This window comes from Rhipicephalus sanguineus, chromosome 7, assembly GCF_013339695.2.
Source record: "Rhipicephalus sanguineus isolate Rsan-2018 chromosome 7, BIME_Rsan_1.4, whole genome shotgun sequence".
Lineage (NCBI taxonomy): Eukaryota > Metazoa > Arthropoda > Arachnida > Ixodida > Ixodidae > Rhipicephalus > Rhipicephalus sanguineus.
Window position 1 is genome coordinate 11,792,936 of NC_051182.1, and position 26,172 is coordinate 11,819,107.

A 26,172-nucleotide genomic window follows, 5' to 3' on the forward strand; every position below is an offset into this window, starting at 1 on the left:
TAATCACGCACAGGAGAAATCTCACACAGGTACTACATTGGAGGTAAAATTCCAGTGCCTATATACACGGCGTGGTCAGTTAACGGTTGTGCAGCGCGAGCAGTCGGTGTTTTCAATCAAGAAACTCGCTAGCAGACGCTGCCTGCGTCGGCCTCGCGAGGCGAGAGAGGGGGGGGGACTAGAGCACCCATCTGCAACGCAGCGAGCGCCTCCGCGCCATCTAGGGATCTCTCTGAGAACTAGAGGTGGCTACGACAGCGCCATCTAGTGAACACTCCAAGAACTAGAGGTGGCTACCTACTACTACATACTACAGAGGAGGGACAGACCCACACGCTAAGGAGCTTCGCCCCTAAAAAAAACAAAGAACACCGGGCACACCTCACATTAGACGCCTCCGTATGGCCGGAGACGCAGGGGGTCACTCCACGCGCCGCAGTTTAAAAGAAAATGAAACATCTAACAGCGTCTCATTCTTCATTGCTCAAGCGCAAGGACGCAACAACTGCGACAGTTGATAGTTCAACCTTGCCCTGTGCATGCCTGTGCGTTCTTTTCGGGCGTACTTCTTTGTGCTTCAGCGGCGCACTGCAAGTATCGAGATGTTTCTCGTTCTTCGGGTGACATTTCAATTTGTTGCTACCACATTCATTGCTTCGCCTTTGCGGCGAAACTGTGACTTTTTATTTATTCGCATCTTTCTCGATTTTTCGCTCACGGACAAGATGATGAGCTCACTACCAACGACGCCGACACCGGAATTTATGCTGAACGAGCTCTTTAACGCTATCGTGTTAAAAGTTTATATTGACGCAAGACAGATGCCGTCTTTAAACTACGCGCGCAGCTTCGTGCGCCCTCCGGGAGGACAGCGGCGCGTTAATGAAACAAGAAAAGGCCGTGATGACACGCGCCTTCGCCGCACACCATTCCGCAAAGGGAAGAAGTGAAGCGCCACGCGAACAGCTCAAATTTGCCGACTGTTCCTCACAAAAGCAGGCACCGGGATCCTCCTGGAGGCAGAGCGGCAACCCCTGTTCATGCCCCCCTAGAAAGACAAGATCTCCTCGGCGATAAGAGGGGCCATATGCGTCGACCCGGTCCCCAGGAACATCCGTCCCGTGCACAATGAAGGGCGAAGAAAAGCAAGAGCCGAGATCATCCTGGGGAAGATCGATTCCAGCTCAACCGCCCTCTTTGCTGATGCAGCCAAATACTGGAAGAAGGACGCGTATGTCGTCACAGTCGTCAATGCCAAGAGATCACTAGTTAACGCGCCCACGGTGGTCACCGGCGCCACTCACGAAGCCGAGGAACTGACTATCGCGGTAGCTCTGCACGAATGAAGAAGGGACGTCACCATCTTTTCAGACTCGCGAACTGCCATCATGTCATTTTCATCCGGCTTCGTCTCCACCGCAGCCACAAGCATTGGGAATAAGACGACTACTGAGGCTAACGAAGGGGAAGATCCCCTAACACACATCATATGGTTCCCGGCCCACATGGGTAACATCTCATCCTCCCCAACCGACAACCCTAACGAGAGGGCGCACCAGCTGGTGCGTGAACTTGCTATCCGCAGCAGTGACCAGCCATCTCAGACGGACAGGAACGGGGACGCATGTACTTCAAGGATCCATTAATATCATTCCACGAGATCACCTCAGCTCACAAACTAGGGCGCAGGCTCTTCCACCCTCCACACCATAAATTGAATAAAGCGCAAGCGGTCAGACTACGACAACTACAGGCAAAAACGTACATCACTCCAGCCATGCTCCACAAAATAGATCCAGGCTTTTCAGCTCACTGTCAGCACTGTAATCACGTGCACTGCAAATTCGAACATATGCTCTGGCTGTGCCCCTTTAATTCGAGGTCAGGATTATCAGACAAACCCTGCTGGGAGGCTGCCATGCGCAGCATAGAACTCAACAACCAACTCCTGGCAGTCCAGAGGGCCCGGGACATCGCCGAGAGTCTCCAGCATCCGGCACCTTCCTGGGTGGAGCCACGTGGCTGAGCTAGCGGGACCTCCAGTCGCGTTGAGCTTCTGCCACTTTTGGACCACAATAAAGTTCGCACTCACTCACTCACTCACTCACTCACTCACTCACTCACTCACTAGGAAAACATTTCGAAATGTCATTCGAAAACTTCAACGGACCCTGCCACACAAATTATGCATATTGTTTTCAACGCTTGTTCTTGTACTGTGGAATGCGCCGACATCGTTGCGCAGGTGGCATCGCCGAAAACGAAGCCGTTGTAATTTTATTCCACCGGATAAACTACCATGATTTCGGACTACAGCGACACACATCGGTCATTTTTGTAAGAGGAAGTGACGTTTCGTCATGTGGCAGTGACGACAAGGGCCCTGCATTTTGATTGACTTGATGCGACAAGTACCATGTAATATTCATATGGTGGTATTGCTAGGCCATGCAACTGAGCCCTGAAAAGAATAAAACCCCTTTTTATGCTTTCTCAGAAACAAATCACTTCCGTTTGTAACTGAAGTATTTTCAAAACAACTGACACAACGCTAGGTGCGCTGTGGGAATGATAATCAAATTATACTCCTCTGCGTTTTGCTTTTTGCGGCATCGGGAGATATCGGCCCCACTGGCAGCTGCGAACACGCAACGCTCAGTCCGGCACAATGCTGTCAACGAAAAATTACACCATCTCCCGCTAAAGGGGACCATGAGGCGATGCGAAGCTGGAGCACTTGCACGATCGCGTTCCGTTGGCGTTCGTTGGGCATGCTACCGACCTCGCGTCGTGGAACACGAAGAGGGGCGCTACGCGCGTCGTATCTTCCATCTAGCCTGGCCGGTAATTCTCACAGGGCGAGCGGAGAACGCGGTCGACAGGCGGGCGAGAGGGGGGCAGCGTAGGAGAGGAGAGAGAAGGGGAGGGGACGCGCATGCGCTCGAGCTCATCGCGGCGTTGCGCAGGAGAAAATTTCGGCATGTCTAGCCCGTGTTTCAGAGGAAGAGTGGAAAGGGGAGGGGAGAGGGGTATGGGAGAGGGAAAGTGGAAAGAGGGAAAATGGAGAGGGAAGGTGGAGAGGGGAAGGAGAGAGGGGAAGGAGAGAGTGAAAGTGGAGAGGGAAAGCGGTTAGGGGAAGGGGAGAGGGTGAGTGGAGAGGTGTGTGGAGAGGGTATGCGCATGCGCAGTAAGGGTGGTCACGCCACACACCACCACCGGATTGAGCTCGGCCTTAAGATACTTCGCATCTAAAAAGAAAACTTCTAAACGCTTACCAACCGGCACCTTTCGCGTCATCGGGCGGTAGCGTTTCGCCCAGGCCCTTGGAGCCATCCTCGCGTCGCGCGGGGCTCAGCGGCGCACTTTCAGTTTGAAATGGCGTTTCCGGATACGGCACTACACGCAGGTCATTGCTGCGTCGGAAGAGCTCGAGCTCAAGGTTTGTTAGATCACCCAGACTGATTGTGTACACTATACACGAAAAACGATGGGACCGTCAGCTAGGCGGTGCACTTGGTTTGTCGTAGCTAAAGCCCCTGAAACTTCGTAAAGTAGCGACACTTTCATCCTCCGCTCGCGTTCTTCCTCGTTCTCCTCTCCTTCGCACACTCTTTTCGAGCATGGCGCCACCTACCTTGCTCCTGCGTAGCAGACGTCGCTTCGCAAAGAGAGCGCTTGCTTACCAGGCGGCGCGCTTTAAGCATTCGCACTAGGTAGCCTACATGACCGGCCGTTTTTAGGGTGGAGACATCTTAATAAGTGCCTTCAAGAAACTCAGCTAAAACCAGCGGGAAATGGGACACGCTGTTGCGAGCTTCCACCAAATTCAGCATAGTTTTCTGTGCGCCGCCATATTGGGGCCAGCCTCCGCTCCCTCCAGCTACGCGAAGCACTCTTGCTCACCACAAGGGTTACTCGTGATCTGCACGGTTAGCAGTGACTTGCCGTGTATTCAAACGCCCTTTTCCAGGCGAAAGCCTTATTCAGGCGAAAGCCTTAGATGCATCCAACGCGAAATGTAACCGTCGTTGGCGTCCAGCATCGGCGTCAACACGAGTGATACATCAATTAGCAATACCATGGTGTATGACAACGAAGTATGACGTCATCATGAGAATCACTATGACGTAACACGTATGATGATATTGCCACACACTGTCGGCGGCGGTGTCAACAAAAATGTTTCAAGAAAACGGAATAAAGGTAGGCCAGAGGTCACGTGCTGGACAGGTGAATGCATGCAAGCCGACGGCGCATCGAAAGTCGCATGACCTGAATGTCAATCGATGTCATCAAGGAGCCGACCGTGTGACGTCATCATGAAGTCATAAAGCTCTGAAATGTGTGACGTGATCATACTGTTTCATGATGAGTTCATCACATGACCTTACATGATGATGTCATCACACGCCATCGTCGCTTGGTGAAACGTGTGCCCATCTCTGAGGCAATGCTTAACAACGAGAGTTGAAAATAAAAAGTTGCAAGCCTATGATCGCGGAGGTAATGCAAAAGCACGTTAGGTGCAGAAAGCTTCCGGGGTAAGGATAAATATAATCGAGCAAAATGAGAAGGCTTTCTGTTTCTTGTCATCTTAGGCAAAAGCATAAGGGGCCCTATGGCGACATAATACTGAGGTTACGCTGACGCGAACTCACGCAAGGGAGGCAACAGCTCAGACTAGCGAGCGCGTCTCCGTACGGACGCGCGGACGCGTCCCGTTTGTAGGGTTCCTACTCGCAATGCGTGGACGCAGCAACAACTTCAGTTATCTACGCTTTCGCGAACACCGTGAAAGACATATAACGTGTGCTGCAGCAAAAAACAGCGAACGAAATACGCAGTACTCAGAGAGCAAATACGAGACGCTCTCTCCCAGCCGTCTCGCTTCACTTGAGCCAGCCAGAGTTGTCGTCGGCCAGGGCTCGCTGGGAAGCGGAACATTCGCACGCCCTTTCTATTGTGGTTAGTGCAGAGCGGTACGCAGCATCCAGGGCTTCACCGGCAGCGTTTAACACGCTGCCGCAACGCTCGACGCCGTATTGTCGAGAACTAAACGCAACCGGGAGTAGACGCAGTGCGGGCACCAAGATGCATAGTTTTCTGTGCGCCGCCATATTGGGGCCAGCCGCCGCTCCCAGCGCGGCGTTGATATCTGGCAACACTGTGTTTTGGCGGGCGGCGGCGCGTTGGCGGCATGTAGTGGGTCAAAGGCTGACATCACCCTAAAACGGCCGGTCATGTAGGCTCCCTAATTCGCACTAGCCGCCTAGCTCTTGGTATCCTTTTTTTTATTCATATGTTGTTAAGCAGATGTTAGGACACGTTTGTAAAGGACATCTGTGATGTTGAACGTTAATGTCCCGCTGTACACGACGCCTTCTGAAACCTATACACGTCGTCCTCGCGAGGCGAATTCGCCGCGCATACCAATGACGCACTGAGGCTGCCAGTACGCACTAGAGGTAGCCGTTTCGAAGTATCGGTTGGGTAAATACAGTTAACGCCGCTATATGTGCCTGTTATATGTAGCACTGTACACTGCAATACAAAAGGACGTATTTGAGGCATCTCTTTCCACACAAAATATCCAGCATCTGGCTCACTTGTTTTTTTTTCACCAAATCTATGCGCTCACTAGTTCCTGTTAAGTGTTTAGCAGCCTCACAAAAATGCTATGGAGCATATTCCTTTCCCAAACAATAACCGCCAATCTCGCATGTCTTTCCTTGCATTATCGCCGGGCGCGCGGTACTTCTAGGTCACGAATGGCGTGCGTGTTATTAAAAAGCATCGTTGATAGGAAAGTGGCGAGCGCCGAGTATTTAAGAAAGGAGGCGCAAACTAGCCAGAGGCCGGTTATTGGTGAGGGGCAAGAAGACTCCACAAAGGGTGCGGACAGTTTTTAGAGTGTAAGAAAACACATAGTGTTTCTTACACTCTAAAATATAATGGGTGCAACATAATTGGGTGTTGGCAGTATTATGCTAGTTAAGGAGTGGCGACTAATATTTATTTAGAAAATGACTGTCAGGGCAAGCAGCTGCGCGGAGCTTCATTGAACGAAGAATGCGCCAGAAGGCGTACATCAGTTCCAGTCGAAACAGCGTTGGTTGATTCGTTAAGAGATCACACGCACCAACCATAGTGCGCAAGTGCGCCTCGTAGACGTACTTGACATACGAATTATACTCGCTGCTCAATGAACGAGCAAGCGAATGAATAAACTAGCCTGCCACCGCAAACGTTTCCTTCGCGTGAGCTCCACTCGCGCCTAATAATATCATCTGGGATTTTACGTCCCAATACCACGATAGGATTATGAGATACGCCGTAGTGGAGGGCTCTGGAAATTTTGACCATCTGATGTTTTTTAACGAGCATTGACATCGCACGGCACACTGGCCTCAAGCTATTCGCCTCCATCGAAATGTGGCCGCCGCGATCGGTCGCGGCCTTCGGGTCAGCAGCCGAGCAACATAACCTCTGCTCCGCCGTGGCGGAAAGCTACTCGCGGATATAAACCTCCACACGAAATGGTACGTAAACCTTCGCGCTAAATAACACGTATACGTGAGGTTCCCAAACGATGAACGCACCCTGCGACTCGGTTGGGCACGCACGCTTTGCCTACCTACCTTCAATCGCAAGTCCACCGGCGGATCTGTCGACGTAAAAGAGCCAGAGAAAGCTATTTGCTCCAGGAAAAGAAAGAAACTGAGCACGCAACAAAAAAAGAGTACCACTCCTAATATGAGCTTTCGCACTTTTGTTTCTTCAAAAGAACTTCACCGAATCTCTGAAGTTTCGCAATCACATTTCCTATCAGTCGGTGTGCCATGCTAGGCGCACAAACCAATACCGCAAACTCAAACCAGTAGGCGCATCACGTCAAGCAGAAAACGTAACCACATATTCTTGAAAAAAATGCCCCCACGTCCCCGAAGGGAATCGTGAGGAAATGCAAATGCATTTCTTGCGCCGAGAGTACACGGCGTAGTAATCGCTTCACTCCATTTGTATATACGTGCGAGCGAGCGGACGGGAGAGGGGGGCGCAGTGAGGAGAGAGAGCGAACGGCGAGAGAAGGAGCGGCGAAGCACTGCACCTACCCTTTCCTAAACTATCTCCACACACGCGGGAGCTACGCCGAGCTCCCGCGATGAGAGCGCCCTCACACGCCAGAGCGCGCTCCTCGTCTCCACTCACTCTCCGCTACTCCACCCGCACCACCTGCTCCGGTTGCTAGGTGCGAGGATAAGCGCGCGCGCCCGCAGGTGTTGCTATGGGAGAGGGAGTGAGAGCGGAGAGATAACACCTGCCGGCGCGCGGACACCGAGAGACGCCTGATTCGCCCCAACTAAGAAATGCATTCGCATTAAAAAAAAAACTTAGTACATACTCCGTAGAAGCAGCGATAAAACGTGTGAAGAATAGCGACGTACTGCACAATTAACTGAGACGTGTCTTATAGCACGCAGTGATTTGCGTGAACCTCGACGAGTACTTATAGTGAGAGGATAGCAACTTACCTCGCATAGTCGCGTCGAAAACATCGGCCGAAAGTTCTATCTTTCCATTCGGTGTAACCAAGCCTTCCTTCGCAACTCGTTGAGCTTTGCGGACGGTATCATGAACAGCGTTTTGCCTTCACTTGATTTCTTTCGGCATCCGAAATCGCAGCAGAAGCCCATGGCAACCAACCGTGACGTCGGTCTTGTGTGCAAGGTATCTCAGAACACAACGCAGGCGGAATGGAAAGTGCGTCTCCATAAAACACATGCGCTGAGAACCAGCGAGCCCACGCTTCGAGAGCAAAGATGGCAGTCGCGAGCGACCGTAAACAAACGAACGCTCCGAGCGGTCCCACGTGACGGCAGTTGGCCAATGCCGACGCGGCGTCAGCCTCGGAGAGGGTCTCACACATTGTCTTGCGGTGGCAAGACAATGTGTGAAGGTCACCATGAGGCGAGACTTCATTGTTGTGCTTCATCGTTGTTCTTTTGTAGCTGGCTTTGGATGATATGAGTAGTGTTGTTTTATAGTTTTAGTAGTTTTCCATTGCCCTTATAATTTTCACTGTGGCTTTTCATGCGCAAACGGTTGGAGTAAGACAAAGATGAAATGTAAAGTAATGCGATAAAAATAGAGGTATAAACCTTGTGATTACGTAGTATAAGATTGCGGTGCTTTCCACAAATCACGTGTTTTTTCACAGCTCTGTTCACGGTACAGTTCTGTAAAGGAATCATGGTGTTGTGCGCATCGTGATGGCGCATTGTGGCATGCCTATATATTGGCTTCGTGAACTGACAATAAACAGTTGGTAGTGTGCGCTCTTTCCTGTCTCCCTCCTCGTTTTCCTGCTGGTTGCGCAGCAGATCGTGTTTACAAGTATAAACCAACTAGTCTGCAAAGAAATACTGCTGTTATTCCTGCTCAAGTTTTCGACGTACATTACGTAACGTAGTGTACCATGTGGATAGGTGACTGCCTGGAGCCTTCTTCAAGTCACTGATTGGTCCCTAGTCGCCTGTTTGTGAGCATAGAGACAATGGTGTTGTTGCTTTCTGGAGTTCTCGAGTATTTCTGATTATTTCCTGGGTATAAGCTCCTCTGCGTCTCCGGAGTTCGTATTTCGCTGCGTAGTAGCCCGCTCGGTTCCCCACTCGAGATCCATGCGCCAGTGCCCATAGGATACGGTGCACATGCAATATTGCTTCACATAGGAAGTCTAGTAGTAAGTGGGGGAACGGTACGTGAATTAGTGGAAATAACTTAACAGAGTCATTAAAAATCAGAATGCTTTCTTGTGGGTATGTGCAGTCAAGATGGCACTACCGGCAGCGCGTCAAGACGGCACGTATACGAACGTGACGCAAGTGTTAACCAAACGCTAGAACATAGCGCCAATAAGGACACTTCAATGAAGCATTAGGGTGGGCAAATGTTTTTTTAGATGCGAAGCATCTTATGGCGGAGTTCAAATCGGTGGTGGTGGTGGTGGTGTGCGGCGTGACCACCCTTACTGTGCAAATCGCAAACCCTCTCCCAACACCTCCTCTCCAGTCCCCCCTCCCTCTCTCCACTCCCCCTTCCCCTCCCCCTCTCCACTTCTCATTTTCCCTCCCTCTATCCTCCCCCTATCCAGTTCATCTCTTCCCTTCACCTCTCTCCTCCTCCTCTGAAACGCTGGCTCGACATGCCGAAACGCTGTTTCGCATCGCCTCATAATCCCCTTTAGCGACAGATGTTTTATTTCGAATCGTACTAGCTTTATTGTTAGCCCGAAATATTTGCACGAAAGTTAGCGGCATGTAGCATTTGCTTAGCTCAATACGATGGTATGCTCCTTCATTATTCATGTTGTTTTCAAATATATGCAATAATATATGATCTTTCGCAAAAACAGCTAGGCTCTACTTTTCTTGACATCACCGTAACTGAAATTATTAATGCATACCGATGGAATACAAACTGCGCACGACGGGAAAAAAAGTGCATACAACGTTTTTACTTTGATGCAGTTACGCTGTCCATTTTCCTTTGATATCACCAGAAACCTACCTGGAAGCGACAGTTTGCTATTACGATCTCTATAACCGTGCCAATTCTGTATGATGTCATTGATTGCTGGTAGCATACAAGGTCTACTTATCTTAAAGGTGCTATGAATAAATTGTGGCGAAGCAATTGGTACTGTTTAACGGTTGCGTTCTCCAGCGGCTCCTAGTGGGTCGTCCTCTTATAAACGCCGCTCGCTCTCTGAGCCCGTGCTCTTGCCTTGACTGTCGCCATAGCGAATTGTCGCCGAGTCCCGTCCAATAAACCGCTTAACAAATTGGTGGAGAGTGCTGTGCTCCCATTCGATGCCTCTGGAGCTTCGATCCCGTACCCTACCAGCTACCATGCCTCAAGACGCCGCCCAGCAGACGCCTCCGCCTACACCGACCTCATGTCCCGGTGTCCCTCGTATCCGCGACCCCCCAGTCTTCACTGGCGCAGATGGGACCGACGTGGAGGACTGGCTCGCGATCTATGAACGCGTGAGTGTCCCCAATAAATGGGACGAGGCGGGAAAATTGACCAACTTGGTTTTCTACCTCGCGGGTGTGGCCGGCCTGTGGTACAACAACCACGCATCCGATTTTACGACGTGGTCCGACTTCAAGACCGCCATCATCAACGTGTTTGGCCGCCCTGCCGTTCGTAAGCTGCAGGCCGAACAGCGTTTGCGAGAACGAGCTCAGCAGGCCGGTGAAACCTTTACCAGCTACATTGAAGACATCCTCGATTTGTGTAAGAAAGCCGACGCCACCATGTCGGAATCTGACAAGATGAGGCACATTATGAAAGGCATCGACGACGATGCCTTCACGATGCTGCTCGCAAAAAACCCCAACACAGTGGCCGAGGTCATCACGCTCTGCCAGAGCTACGAGGAGCTGCGCCGGCAGCGGTCGATTACCCGTCGCTCTCCATCCCGCGACGCCGAGCTCGCTGGCTTGTCGACCATATCCGACCACTCCGCCTTGCTGGCAGAGGTGAAGTCATTCGTGCGCGAGGAAATTGCGCACCAGTTCTCCCTGCTGGACTTTGCTCAACCTCAGTACGTTCACCAGCCGTCAACCACTCTTCTCCCTCCCCTCCGTCGAGCGATTTAGCAGGAAATCGCGGAGGTCATGCCTGAGTACCACCAGCACCATCCCGCTCCTGCACCACTCAGTTACGCCCAAGTTGTCGCCAGGACGTCCCCAGTAATACCTACGGCTGCCCCACACAGTTACGCCGAAGCCGCCGCTAGACATCAGTCCTTCGAAGCGGCTGTGCCGGCTACCTACGCCGACGTCATGCAGAGGCCCCGACTGCAGCCAACGATGCAGTCATATCAGTCGCCACCCCGTCAATCACGTCCTGCGCCATGGGCGGGCCCTGCTCCAGCAAACCGATGGCGCACACCTGACAACCGCCCCATATGCTTCGCATGCGGTTACGCCGGCCACGTGGCACGTTACTGCAATCGCGTCCAACCGCCTCAAGTCGTGTCGCCCGCCACCAGCCAGTCAAACCGCACATTTTACGCCCCACCTACGCCTCTATCGCCGACGTCACGCCAGGCTCCATCTACTCGGCGCTCTCCGTCTCCACGACGTCGCTCACTGTCGCCGATGCGGCCACGTCCGGTCGCACGCGACCAGGAAAACTAGTCGTCGCAGTCCAGGAGGCAAGGGCTGCGACGCTATCGAACTGCGAAAGCCCTCAGCGAAGCCCATCGAACGTGATAGACGTGTTTGTCGACGGTGTTCCCGCATCTTCCCTTGTCGACACTGGAGCCGCCGTATCCGTTATGGACCAAAAATTGAGCCGATTACTACGAAAAGTGAGGACGCCACTTTCTGGGATGTCTCTCCGTACAGCCAGCTCCCAGAGTATTCATCCTACAGCAATATGCGCAGCTCGCGTCGTCATTCAGGACGTTTTGTACGATGTCGAGTTCACTATAATTGCTGTATGCTCTCACGACGTCATCCTGGGATGGGATTTTCTCTCCCGCCACGACGTCGTAATTCATTGCGCACAAGCCGAAATCGAACTCTCCCCGTTCTCAGATCTGACGCCGGCAGACACTTCATCGGTATCGAGCAAGATCCTCGACAAAGACGATACCAAAGTGCCTCCAAACTCGTCGACGGCTGTGTCAGTCGACTGCGCCGGTCTCTCCGACACCATTGCACTCATTTCGCCATCTGACCACGTTTGCACAAGGAGAGGCTGGCTGGTACCTTTCGCGAACGTCCAGGTCACTCAGGGCATTACCGCTATTTTTGTTCACAACCCATCTCCATACATTGTTACGTTGGTGCGAGGGGAATGTCTTGGCAGAGTAGAACTCCTCGAAGACGCACAAGTTATGGACGCACCCGATGGCACGTACTGTCCCAGTTCCGGTACGCTCAGTGCTGTTTCCGCATCCGATTCGTCACCTGCTGATGTTTTAGGTCCTCCATTGCTGACGACCTCACATCGGTCCAGCGTTCCCAACTTCTGTGCCGGCTGGAAGAATTTCGTTCTTCTTTCGATGTCGGGCAAACTTCTCTCGGCCGCACTTCCGCTGTTACGCATCGCATCGACACCGGCGCCCAACCACCACTGCGGCAACGTCCATATCGCGCGTCTCCCGCAGAACGGCGGGTCATTAATGAGCAAGTCGACGATATGCTTCGACGCGACGTTATTCGGCCCTCGGACAGCCCATGGGCGTCTCCCGTTGTTCTCGTTGCGAAGAAGCACGGTTCCGTGCGGTTCTGTGTGGACTACCGACGGCTGAACAAGATCACTCGCAAGGATGTTTATCCGCTGCCGCGAATCGAAGACGCAATTGACAGCCTGCAAGGAGCCGAATTCTTTTCGTCTCTTGATTTGCGCTCGGGGTACTGGCAAGTACCCATGGCGGATGACGCTCGACCGAAGACAGCCTTTGTCACGCCCGACGGCTTGTACGAGTTCAACGTCATGCCGTTTGGTCTGTGTAATGCGCCCGCGACCTTCGAGCGCATGATGGACACCGTTCTGCGCAACTTGAAATGGCACACGTGCTTGTGTTACCTGGACGAGGTCGTGGTTTTCGCTCCGGACTTCTCCACGCATCTCCAACGTCTGCGGCATGTTTTGACGCGTTTGCGCAACGCCGGCCTCGAACTGAATCTGAAGAAGTGCCGATTTGCAGCACGGCAGCTGACAATCCTCGGCTACGTCGTGTCCAAGGACGGAATCCTTCCCGATCCGGCCAAGCTTCGGGCCGTGGCTGAATTTCCCAAACCTACGTCCGTAAAAGAACTGCGCAGTTTCGTAGGACTGTGTTCGTACTTTCGACGCTTCATACGAAACTTTGCCACCATCATATCGCCGCTGACGAAGCTCCTTGGAAGTAACGGACCCCTAAATTTGTGGTCGTCCGAGTGTGACGACGCGTTCGCAAAGCTCCGTCGTTTGTTGACGTCTCCTCCCATACTACGCCACTACGATCCTACGGCCCCAACGGAGGTACACACGGACGCCAGCGGTGTAGGCCTCGGCGCTGTCCTTGCGCAGCGCAAACCAGGGTTCCCCGAATATGTTGTGGCGTACGCAAGCCGTACGCTTACCAGAGCCGAGACCAATTACTCAGTCACGGAGAAAGAGTGCCTGGCGATCATATGGGCCCTTACAAAGTTTCGACCTTATTTGTATGGTCGCCCATTTGATGTCGTCACCGACCATCATGCACTATGCTGGCTGTCGTCATTGAAGCATCCCTCAGGCCGTCTCGCGCGCTGGGCACTTCGCCTGCAGGACTACGACATCCGCGTGCTGTACCGCAACGGACGCCAGCATGCTGACGCCGACGCCCTCTCGCGCTCCCCCTTGCCTGACGACGATGCCCCCTGCTCAGTACCTCACATGGCTGTTGCTTCAATCAACGTTCACATCATCGCTACCGAACAGCGCAAGGATAAATAGATCACGTCGCTGATCGACTTGCTCACTGATCCGTCGGCAACACCATCCACTCGTGCTTTGCGTCGCCAAGCCCACCATTTCGCCGTTCGTGACGACCTCCTGCACCGACGCAATTACAAGGCCGACGGCCGCCAGTGGCTACTAGTGATACCCCGCAGTCTGCGTTCTGAAATATGCGAAGCCTTCCACTCTGACCCGCAATGCGCGCACTCTGGGGTATCCAAAACTTACCACCGCATTCGACAACGATACTTCTGGCGTGGGATGTACCGCTACGTGCAGAAGTTCGTTCGCTCCTGCCTCGATTGCCAACGCCGAAAACCTGCAACGCACGTGTCGCCAGCAGGACTACAACCATTACCTTGCCCTAACCGTCCGTTTGGGCGCGTGGGCATCGATTTGTATGGACCACTTCCTCTGACTTCGGCTGGTAACCGCTGGGCCATCGTCGCTGTTGACCATCTAACGCGATACGCCGAAACCGCCGCCCTCCCAACGGCTACAGCGCGCGATGTTGCCTCCTTCCTACTACACAGATTCATACTGCGTCACGGTCCACCCCAAGAGCTTCTCAGCGATCGAGGCCGTGTCTTCTTATCAGAAGTCGTGGAACCATTCTGAAAGAGTGTCATGCTGTCCACCGCAAAACTACTGCTTACCACCCGCAGACGAACGGCCTAACCGAACGCTTTAACCGCACGCTCGGCGACATGCTGTCAATGTACGTCGCCGCCGATCACACCAATTGGGATGCCATTCTGCCCTTCGTCACCTACGCCTATAATACCGCCCCTCAGAGCACTACTGGTTTTTCACCCTTCTTCTTACTGTACGGAAGGCACCCGTCGCACACCATCGACACGATACTTCCATACAAGCCGGATCCATCTGAGTGTGCGCCTATTTCTGACACAGCCAGGCTTGCTGAAGAGTGTCGCGAGCTTGCTAAGACATTTACGACGCAGGAACCATAGAGTTTCCTACAATACTTACTAGAGGGAACTCTGGCGCTAGTGTCTATGGGAGCCGCAACGCATGACGCTTCAGCCAGCATGGGAATGATGGGTAGTACACAAATTTGTCTAAACTTCGTTCTTTCGGCTCCGTTTGGCTCCGCGTCGGCTGCATCCGCTTTGTCGCAAAACTAAATTCAGCAAAAGTCAACAGTTCTACTTCACCACTTTAACTTTTTTAGGCTAACCAAATCAAACCTGGTCACTAAGTTCACAACGGTGTATTCTTTTATCCGAAACGAACGCCAAAACACGGCAATAAACAAAGCCACAAGTACGTTTGAAGCCGCAAGCACGAAGACTAGGCAAATTTGTGTACTACCCATCATTCCCATGGTAGCTGAACGATCGCAGCGCCAGAGTCCCCTCTAGTTAATTTTAGGAAACTCTATGGCAAGAACAAGAGCTGCAGAAGAGCATTCGCGATGGCACCTCCACTTCTGAGCCTACGTTCCTCCCTAAAGCGCTCGTGTGGCTCTCGGTCCTTACCAGTGCAAGTGGCCTCTCTTCAAAACTGCTGCCGAAATACGAAGGCCCATACCGGGTCGTCGAGCGCACATCCCCGGTCAACTACTTGATCGAACCCATCGAACCAGCTTCGGACATGCGCCGTCGAGGGCGCGACATAGTCAACGTGGAGCGCCTCAAGGCCTACTATGACCCACTCATAGTGACTAGCTGTTAGGTCGCCGGACGGCTCCCTTTTCGTACCCGGGGTAATTGTGGCGAAGCAATTGGTACTGTTTAACGGTTGCGTTCTCCAGCGGCTCCTAGTGGGTCGTCCTCTTATAAACGCCGCTCGCTCCCTGAGCCCGTGCTCTCGCCTTGACTGTCGCCATAGCGAATTGTCGCCGAGTCCCATCCAATAAACCGCTTAACAAAATAAATTTATTAAGTAGTTCCTATTATTGACGATACAGTAGATGCTCATGTTTACCTATGGCTAATGCATTAAAATTGCTTCTGTTTCCAGGACGCTATGGCCTACAATAAGATGAACGTCCTCCACTGGCACATGACCGACGACCAGTCCTTTCCGTTTGTCAGCCGAACGTTCCCAGCAATGAGCGAAAAGGTGAGCGATGGTGCAACGTTTCTTCGGGAACGCGGGAGGAAGTTGCTTTCCATGCATGGGGAGCCGTAAAATTGGCGCACTCGGCCGCATTTTTTAACAACGAAGCGCTTCTTATGGAACCCTTGGCAAGCCGAGTCGGCGTATTGCTGTTAGCACGGCTCGCAGCTCCTAGCGTGTATGTGCCACAAAAAGTGGGCACGCCCGACTGCAACCTCTTTGTGACGTTAGTGTCAGGTTTGGGCCCAGGACCACTCAGCAAGGAACTGAATCGAACCACGAGTGCACACACACACACACGAGAATATATTTACAGGAAGACGTAACGCTTAACGAATAACACTTAAAGTAGTCGAAACGTGCAGTCCTAGCTGTATTCAATGTCTCTCTAAATTATAACTGTCTCGCCGTGTTCGATGTGGCTTGCTGGTCGCCAGCGCCGATCGCTCGTGGACTGTGCGCCGTCTGGCTCGTTGCCGTCCTCAACGTGCGTCGCAGCCACGCCATGACACGGCCTTCTGCCGCAGCAGCAGCAGTAGAGTATCGGCAGCTGCTTTGGAGCTCCGCAGCAGCTCTCCGCCACCACGTTCGTCTCAGCAGCGCAGCGGGGTCCGCGCCAGCCAGCCGGAACGGCAGCAGGCAACATCGGCCCACAGCAGCGAAACTCGCAGGCCACTCTGGACGGCAGCCAGAACCACGGAACTCGCCTGGTCCCTGGGCCAGTCACCCAGCCGGAGTCCAGGTCTCGTTCACCGGTTGTCCAGCTGTCAGGAACGGCAGCCGGAACAGCAGCGGATCGCCTGGTCCCTGGGCCAGTCGCCCAGCCGGAGCCCAGGAACGGTAGAGCGTCTAGACGACGTTGTCTAGTTCCCCGGACCAGACGTCCAGCCGAGAACTGACTGTCCTTGCACTGCGCTGCCTCGAACCACCGCACGCACCACGCGGCACGCTTCGTTTTCTTCATCGCCCCCGCACGGCGATCACTGAGTTGTTTTTTTTTCCGCGCCTCTGTATCATGACAACCCCCCGTTTAAGAAAGTTGTTTACAACTTTTATGACGTGACGAAGAGGCGGAAAAAATGTCACAAAGTTCTAGATAATTCAATAAATGTCCAGTTGTACGTCCACAGCACTTCAGTATTTTACATAACATAGTGCAATACATTCCCATTACACCCGGCTCAGGTAATCTGCTCCGACATTATCCGACCCTTTGATGTAACAGACTGAAAATGAGTACTCTTGTAAGAGTAGGCTCCATCGCAAAACTCTATTGTTCAGGTGTTTAGCTGATTGCAAATATTGCAAAGGCTGGTGGTCGGATTGTATGACAAATTGTTTGCCGTACAAATACAAGTGGAATTTTTGCACCGCCCAGACAAGTGCCAAACATTCCCGTTCGATGGTGGAATACCGGGTTTCTCGAGGCAATAGGTTGCGGCTCGCGTAGGCAACAGGATGCAAAACCTGGTCCTCTCCTAGCTGGAGCAGTACGGCACCAAGACTAGTAGTCGAGGCGTCGGTGCGGAGAACAAATTCCTTTGTCATGTTGGATGCTGTAGAATGGGGGTATCTCCAAGCTTGTTCTTCAAAATAGTGAAAGCTTCCTCTTGAGACGGTCCCCACGCGATGGTATTGCTCTGCCCTTTCCGTGTGAGGTCGGTCAAAGGCTTGGTGATCTCAGCGTAGTTTGCAATAAATTTCCTGTAATAGCCCGTTAGACCCAGGAAAGACTGCAGGGCTTTCTTGGTCTTTGGCCTTGTGGTTGCGAGGATCTTATCAAGCGTTTTCAGAAGAGGTTCAACTTTACCGTCTCCAATTCGATGGCCAAGAAAACAGATAGTTTGCTCTCCTATCTCACACTTACTCGGCTTGATGGTTAAATTGGCGCGTTGTATTCGGTCAAATACACGCCGTAGAGTGACCAAATGTTCATGCCACGTGTTTGTAGCAATGACTACATCGTCAAAATAGTGATATACATTTTCTAGATCACCAAGAACAGCTCGCATGAGGCGTGCGAAAACAGCCGGAGCTGTCTTTATGCCAAAGGGCATGAACACAAAATGGTATAGCCCAGATATACTGGAAAAGGCTGTTTTTTCCCGGCTGTCCATAGCCATGGGCACTTGCCAATAGCCCTTGGTGAAGTCAAATTTTGAGAAAAATTTGCATTGACCAGCAAGGGCAAGAACCACGTCTATACGCGGTATTGGTTCACCGTCCGCAATCAGGATCTTATTTAACTCTCTGAAGTCGATGCATAAACGAATCGTGTTGTCAGGTTTCTTGACAACTACGATGGGAGCATGGTATGGTGACTGCGACCTTTCAATTATGCCCAACTTTAGCATGTCTTGGACTTCTTTCTCAACGCTTTCCCGCAGAGCTAGTGGGATGGGATACTGCGGAACATGTATATGTTTATCGGATGTCAAGCGTAGGGTGCAATCTACTAGGTCAGTCTTTCCTGGAAGGTCCGAAAAGATGATCTCAAATTTTTTGAATAAATCAAGCACCTCAGAACGCTGTTCAACACTCAGATTCCCTGATAATTTCACATCATCCGCAGTCTGTGTGCGAAATAAGCTGGGATAAGGAATCTCGTGTGAGCTTTCTTCGCTTGACATTTCCTCGTTCGCTTCCGGTGGCCCTTGGTCGACTTCGGTTATGACCGACACCTGCTGCACTGGTAAAGGTTCGCGTTCCTCGTACGTTTTTAGCATATCGATGTGGAAAATTTTTCTTTTTCCATTTATCGCGAGAACGTAGTCGACCTCATTCTTGCGCTCGACGACTTCAAATGGACCTTTCCATTGCATGAGCAGTTTGTTGGAATCTGTCGGCAAAAGAAGTAGCACTTTATCCCCAACGTTTAGCTTCCGAGGACGGCTTTTGCGGTCGTAGTAAGTCTTTTGTTTTGCGCGTGCTTTTTCCAATTCATCATGCGCAAGCTTGCATGTCTCTTCCAGGCGGTTTCGAAGGTCGACCAAGTAGGTATAGGTAGTGCGAATTTCGCCGTCGATGTCTTCATTGCTCCACAGCTCCTTCAGTAGCGTCAGTGGTCCTCGCACGTGACGACCGTAAATTAGCTGAAAAGGCGAGAAGCCCAAGCTCGCTTGCGGCACCTCTCGGTAAGCGAAAAGGAGTGGGGCGAGGTACCTGTCCCAGGAACGCTGGTTTTTCCTGGCACATCCTCTTCAGCATCATCTTCAGCGTCCCATTAAACTTCTCGACGAGCCCATTCGCCATGGCATGGTAGGGGGTCGTTCGAAGAAACTTGATGGCAAGAAGACGGCCCACCTCTCCCATGAGTTCCGCTGTGAAACTTGTTCCTTGGTCTGTTACGATCTCCTTCGGTAAACCGACTCGAGAGAAAATCTCAATCAGCCCTTCTGCTACATGCACAGCATCGATTGCGGGGAGTGCAATGGCATCCGCATATCGGGTGGCAAAGTCAATAAGAGTTAAAATATAACGGTTGCCGCGGTCCGACTTCGGTGAGAACGGACCGATTAAATCGACCGCAACACGTTCAAAAGGCGTACGAATGACAGGCATGTTGCCCAGAGGCGCAACACCAATTTTACCTCTTGGTGTCGTTCGCTGACACTTATCGCAGGACTTGACGAACCGTTTCACATCGCCATGCAGATCCGGCCAGTAAAAATCTGCTAGGATCCGATCTGTCGTGCGCCGAATGCCTTGGTGCCCTGCCATAAGGCTTTCATGGCCGACTTCGAGGATATGCCTTCTGAAGCTCTTCGGCACGACGAGCTGGCTAAACGTCCTGCCTGTCGCAAGACAGTACTGTCGGTAGAGAAGTCCACCTCTCTCAAGAAACGAATAACCGTGGCCTTTCGGTAACTTGAAGTCTTTACCGACTTTAGCAAACACGGCTTTCAATGTTTCGTCGTTCTGCTGTTCTTCTGAGAACTGGTCTTTTGTTACGTCGCACCACTTTATCTTCGGCACAGACAATGGCGTTATTTTGCTCTCGTGAGGTTTAACTGTAGCGGAAACATAGGGAGGATACTCCTCAGCTTCCACGCTGCAGTTTCGAGTCGCATTGTCCCTCTGGTCGACTGTAGGAGGCTTCCACTTATGATCCGGCTTGTGAGGATCCCTGACACCCGGTAGGTTACCAAGCACCAAATCATAGAGCGGCTTGTCCATACAAAGTGCTGTTACCTCTCCCTTAAAGTATGGGGTGTTCACGGGAATATTGGCCTCTGGTACTTCTATGGCGGAACTATCAATGAGCAAGACTCTGCTACTCTTCCCGGTCAACCGTTGTTTCGGCACTAGGTCTCTTCGGATAATTGCAGTATTGCTGCCCGTATCTCGAAGAACCCTTACTGGTTTACCCAACACTTCGCCTTCAACTACTGGCATTCCTTGCACAAGAAATACTGGTATCCTTTTATCCACACTTGCATTAGGAGGGTCACGTTTCTTTCCTTTTTTCCCTCGGCCAGTGTTGTCACTCGAAGAAAAACCGTAACGGCTCTCGTTCACTGCACATGCGGAACTTTTTTCTTTTTGTGCCTTCATGCTCCAGCACTCGTCGCTCTTGTGGCCAATTTTCCCACATACTCTACACTTTATCGCTTCTTTAGCTGGGTTCCGACATTCATGTGCTTGATGTCCCAGACGCTTGCATAGCATACACCTTGTCGGTGGTTTCTTTGGAGCATTCTCAGGACTCTTGAAGTCCTTTGAGTCGTCTGGACCCTTTCCGAGGTTGGATAAGTTTTGTGCTTCCATGAAGCGATCAGTAGCGTCAGCTAGCTGATGGAGTGACTTGCACTCGCGTTCTTTCAAAAATATCGTTAGCTTTGGATGACAACAGCGGAGAAACTGTTCGGCGAGCATGTGGTCTCGAAGGCCATCGAATGTTCTGGGCACGTCAGCCATGTCAACCCAGTGGTCGAAGTACCCATGAGAGTCTCGCAGCTAACTGTCTCCCGGTTTCTCCATCTTCAGGTCGTGCCTTGCGAAATTTTTCTTGATACCCTTGCGCAGTGAATCGAAACCTCTGCAACAAGGCTTTCTTTACCTTCTCATAGTCTAGAGAATCTGTGGCAGTCATTCGGCCAATTACTGTCAACGCTTCACCACTCAAACACATGCTCACAGCTAATGCCCACTTCTCTTGTGGCCAGCCTTGTCCTGTTGCCACGCGTTCAAATCTTTGCAGGTATGCGTGCAAATCATCACGTCGCTCATCGAACAGCGGAAGCAATTTTTGTGGATTCAGTACTGCAGAGGAGCTACTCGGTTGAGCCATAGAATCAGAGTTAGCTGTTGCATCTACCCTCGGAGCTCCTTCTTGAAGCTTTAGCTTCAGCTCAAGGATTTGCTTCGCTCTTTCATCTGCTTCCCTGCTCGCCTCTCGCTCAGCAGCACGTTCATCTCTTTGCCTCGCCTGTTCTGCCTCAACCCACTTACGCAATTCTGCTCCACTCAATCCTAGCTGTGCCCCAACACCAGCTAATCTTTCTGTATCCATGATCAAAATAAGTTATGTGAATGTGCACTCGAGAGACGATAACTTCCTTCGGCGTTTTTACGAGCGAGATCCTGGCAGGCTCGCCAGATTGTGACGTTAGTGTCAGGTTTGGGCCCAGGACCACTCAGCAAGGAACTGAATCGAACCACGAGTGCACACACACACACACGAGAATATATTTACTGGAAGACGTAACGCTTAACGAATAACACTTAAAGTAGTAGAAACGTGCAGTCCTAGCTGTATTCAATGTCTCTCTAAATTATAAGTGTCTCGCCGTGTTCGATGTGGCTTGCTGGTCGCCAGCGCCGATCGCTCGTGGACTGTGCGCCGTCTGGCTCGTTGCCGTCCTCAACGTGCGTCGCAGCACGTCATGACACAGCCTTCTGCCGCAGCAGCAGCAGTAGAGTATCGGCAGCTGCTTGGTAGCTCCGCAGCAGCTCTCGGCCACCACGTTCGTCTCAGCAGCGCACCGGGGTCGCGCCAGCCACCCGGAACGGCAGCAGGAACATCGGCCCACAGCAGCGAAACTCGCGGCCACTCTGGACGGCAGCCAGAACCACGGAACTCGCCTGGTCCCTGGGCCAGTCACCCAGCCGGAGTCCAGGTCTCGTTCACCGGTTGTCCAGCTGTCACGAACGGCAGCCGGAACAGCAGCGGATCGCCTGGTCCCTGGGCCAGTCGCCCAGCCGGAGCCCAGGAACGGTAGAGCGCCTAGACGACGTTGTCTAGTTCCCCGGACTAGACGTCCAGCCGAGAACTGACTGTCCTTGCACGCGCTGCCTCGAACCACCGCACGCACCACGCGGCACGCTTCGTTTTCTTGATCGCCCCCGCACGGCGATCACTGAGTTGTTTTTTTTCCGCGCCTCTGTATCATGACACTCTTGAAGGGTGAACTTGTCGGCTAGTTGGTTGAACATATCGTAGGGGTAAACAGCGCGAGGACCAGGACAAAAGTACGCACACATATAACCACACGTAGTGCTGTGGTTATATGTTTTCAATGTGGCGAATTCTTGTGTCTCGAATGTTTTCCGGTTTGTTGACGATTTTTGTGATTTGTCTAAAATGTGAACCAGCTTCTCTTGAAGCATCTGCCAGACGTGTGTGGGAAGTGTTTCGTACATGCGCGAAGCCCCTTGAGTTGACGAGCCAATTTCCTAGCGATAATTTGATCAGGTTTCTTGACCTATGTATTAAATGGGATCAGAATGGAGTGTGTTGGCAGTATGAACCGCGCAGTCAGAAACCAATCTAATCATATCACAGTGTGCATTCGAGGTTGGTGAAGAGAGAAGTCGCGAAATGGTGTCTTTACAACGCGCTCAAGAAGTCTTGCAATCATTGCAAGAGTGACAGCTTTCAAGGACGGGTGTCAAGGTTGGATAAGGCCGGTTATCCCCGTAACGTGCTTGTGTCCGTCGCTGAGAAGTTATTGAAAGAGATTAAGTCCTGTAAGGCTCTGTCACAAGGAAGAACCCAAAATGTGGTTCAAAAGCGCCCCCAGAAGTGTACAGCAATACCGTATATACACAAAGTGTGCCATAATTTGAAGCGAATAGGCCAACGGGCGGACATAAGATTGGCGTTAACAGCCCCTAACAAGCTGCCCAGGCTGTATAGTAGGGTAAACAACCAGACCTATGTCGTGGTTCAGCGCAACAAGACACATAAGTCCCAGTTCGTTAACTGCGTTGCAAATGTGGTATACAGAATGCCATTAACTTGCGGAAAAGAGTACGTAAGCCAGACGGGCCGCTGTTTGAACGAGAGGCTTCGTGAACACCAGTACAACGTAACAAGGGGCATCAGCGGCCATCTTGGAATTCACTGTAAACAGTGCGGCTGCAATCCGAAATTTAGCAAATGCGAAGTGTTAGCCACCAACCGGAATCAACTAACGCGTGAAATAATTGAGGCCCACGAAATTGCCATGTTAAAGGATAGATGTGTCAGCACTCCCTCTGTTTTATTACCTGACAAGGAAATCGTGTATCTCTCTGCTGGCGATTCATGTAGCCATTGGTGTCATGCGCTCAAAGCTTTTTACATCGGAGTAGTTTTTATCATTTTTCCTTTTCCTTCTTTCATATGTTGTCTGTTCTTGATTTCTTTGACGTTGGCCGATACGTGGATATGTATTTATTTACGTTGTTCGCCGCAAAAAACTTCAGTTGCCAACAGCGCTACGTGTGGTTATATGTGTGCATATTTTTGTCCTGGTCCTCGCGCCGTTTCCCCCTACGATATGCAGCCTCTGGTTCACTAAGAATAAAGAAGCTGGCTATACATATATGATAACGTCGGTGTGCAGGCTCAGTTTTTTATTTATTTAGAATACCCTCAGAGCCAATGGCATCACAGAGGGGAGAGGGGGCAAAAATACAAAAAAATGGAAATAGCTCAGGAACAGCTCACAAGAAATTACACAATATTATCGCCAAGTTAAAAAGAAAGAACTCACAGCAATTCATAAATAAATTTCGAAATGATTACAAGTCGTTACACAAATTATAGTGGCACAAAAAAGAAAACAGAATACATGATACGTTGATTATTAACTAAAGTCAAAATTCGGTGTATCAGTAAAGATAGACACTCGATATAAATAATAATCATGGTGCCTAGTTTAAAAAGACAAGGAAAAGAATCTTAGATATAGATACCGCGTACAGCTTTTTTAAATTGCTTAGTATCCTCGATGGTGACAAAATCTGCAGGAACGTGATTCCACTCATTGTGTGTGGCACAAATGAGTGAAGGAAAGAGGAGGACCTACAAGATGGAATGCCGACTTTGTGTTGGTGATCAATGCGAGATGATATGTAATGTGGTGCCGAAACTAGTTGGTGTCGTAAAAGGGGGTGATGATATATCCTATGAAAGAGTGAGGGGCGCGCGTTTCTACGTCGTGAGGCTAAAGATGGTAATCCTAGATTAGTTTTTATTAAACTGATGCTGGCGGTCCCGTTATAGTTAGATGAAGTGAATCATGTGGAACTCTTTCGGACTTTTTCCACTAAATCAATTATTTCTGCTGACTGGGTCCTAAATTGAGGCTGCATATTCTAGTTTACGCCGAATAAGCGTTTTTTAGAGAATTCGTTTGAGGGATTGTGGAGGGCTCGTGAAAAATTTCGTCGGAGATAGCCCAGTGATTGCATAGCTTTGCTTGCTGGTATGCAATGTGTCAGATGAAATGTGGACACCAAGATATTTGCAAGATGAAACACGATCTAGAGGGGTGTTCGCGATATTATAGGCTGATGGAGTGTTAGTACGCCTGGTAACGTCCATTGCTTTGCAATTGGTTATGTTTTGTTCCATCTGCCATGTGTTACACCACGAACTGATAGCGTTAAGGTCAGATTGAGGATTGGCTGCGTCACTGTTACAAGTTATGTCTTTGGATATGGCGCAGTCGTCAGCGAAAAGATGAATATTAGATAAAACACGGCAAGGTAAGACATTAATATAACTTAGAAATAAAAGCGGCGCCAGAACAGAGCCTTGTGGAACACCCGAGCAAACCGGCCTGGAGGGTGAGTCAGAGTTGTTAGCAGAAGCATACTGAGAACGACGGAAGAGGAAGGATTCAAGCCAAATGAGAAGTTGGGGAGCTATCCCTATTGCAAAACCCAGCGCCACTGGGTACCAGCGTCCAGTGCCATGCCTGATTACGGGCCCAGCGTCGCGCTGGATACTGGGCCGCTGGAGCGGCGTTTTACTGGGAGGCGCTGGGTACTCAAACTCAAAACGGCTTTACAGCGTTAAAACAGCGGTGCCTACGTTCCCTACATAAATAAATTACTAAAAAAAGTCATATAGAAAGCATTAGTGCAATAAAAAAAGAAAAAAAAAGCCGTACGAAAAAAAAACTCCACCACCAGGATTCGAACTCGCCGCCTCTCAATCTCCGAGCGAGTACTCTACCACTACGCCACGCTGAAACATGTCAACAACCTTGTAAAAGAGCTAGTCAATACAGTAAGAAAGCGTTTCGTTTCATAATTCGGTGTCGTGCATTCAAGGAAAACGCGATATTCCTTTCCAGATCATGCTTGCTTCTTTATTAGACACAAACAGAGGGTGGCCGGCAGCGAATGAAATGCCGAAAATGGGAAGAGCACTAGGTTTCTTTAAGAATTCCCGTTTTAACTCCGAAAATTATCAAATGGATCGAGGAGCCGGGTAGTACAGTTTGACGGCTGTTACTGTCGATTTTTAATAGCCGTTTCTCGCCCTTGCTAATGATGAGCATGTACAGAAGATTTATGATGACTCGTTCGATAAACACGCGCCTACATGAATTCATTCTGAGTAGTTTTGTCGCGCGAGCGACGATATTACTTAGAATAACAGAGAGCTGAGCTAGTTGGTACGTATTCATTCTAAAAAGAGACAGGGCGTGCAAACACGGACACAAGAAAGAGATCAGGACACCACAAACGCCGACTAACAACTGAAGAGACGCACAACGGCTGAAAAGAAAGAAGGCACGAAAACTTATCTGCGCATGCCCATGCAACCGGCGAACCTATCAATCCGGCACGCGTGGCGGTCTACGTGGAAGATAACTGTTAAGGCATTTGATTTCATCTTTATGCAAGTTAATCGACGGTTGGCTCACGCATGCGCTACCACTATTCTCGATATGCCATGCTTCAATCATTAGGCGCGTTTCCTCATTTCTATGCCGGTACAACACTGCGCATTCATCGAATTTTGGCGTGCACTTACAATCTCGACAATGTAAAGATAGATTAGAAGGTGAGCCTCCTGTTAGCGATCTCTTATGTTCCAACAATCTCTGGTTAATGCATCGGCCCGTCTGTCCTACGTAGAAGCGGCCGCAGCTGAAAGGGACCTTATACACCACACTTGTACGGCAATCAGTGAATTTGTTGGTGTGTTTTAGGAAACAATTATCAGTCCGCTTCTTGTCTTTTACTCGCTCATTCTTCCTCTGCACAGCGGCACAAATCTTACCTAGCTTATTGGCAGCCGTGAAAACAACATTAACGCCGTATCTACTTCCTACTTTCTTTAGCCTGTGAGATACGCAATGAATG

General features: G+C 50.8%; 1 protein-coding gene across 1 annotated transcript in view; it reads left to right on the forward strand.

Annotated features, from left to right (window-relative positions):
• Nucleotides 1-26,172, forward strand: part of LOC119399292 (beta-hexosaminidase subunit alpha) — a 589,231-nt gene that overhangs the window by 200,153 nt on the left and 362,906 nt on the right. Inside the window, exon 4 of the mRNA XM_049417726.1 lies at nucleotides 15,487-15,588. Coding sequence (XP_049273683.1) covers nucleotides 15,487-15,588 — 102 coding nt within the window. The remainder of the gene's footprint in view (nucleotides 1-15,486; nucleotides 15,589-26,172) is intronic.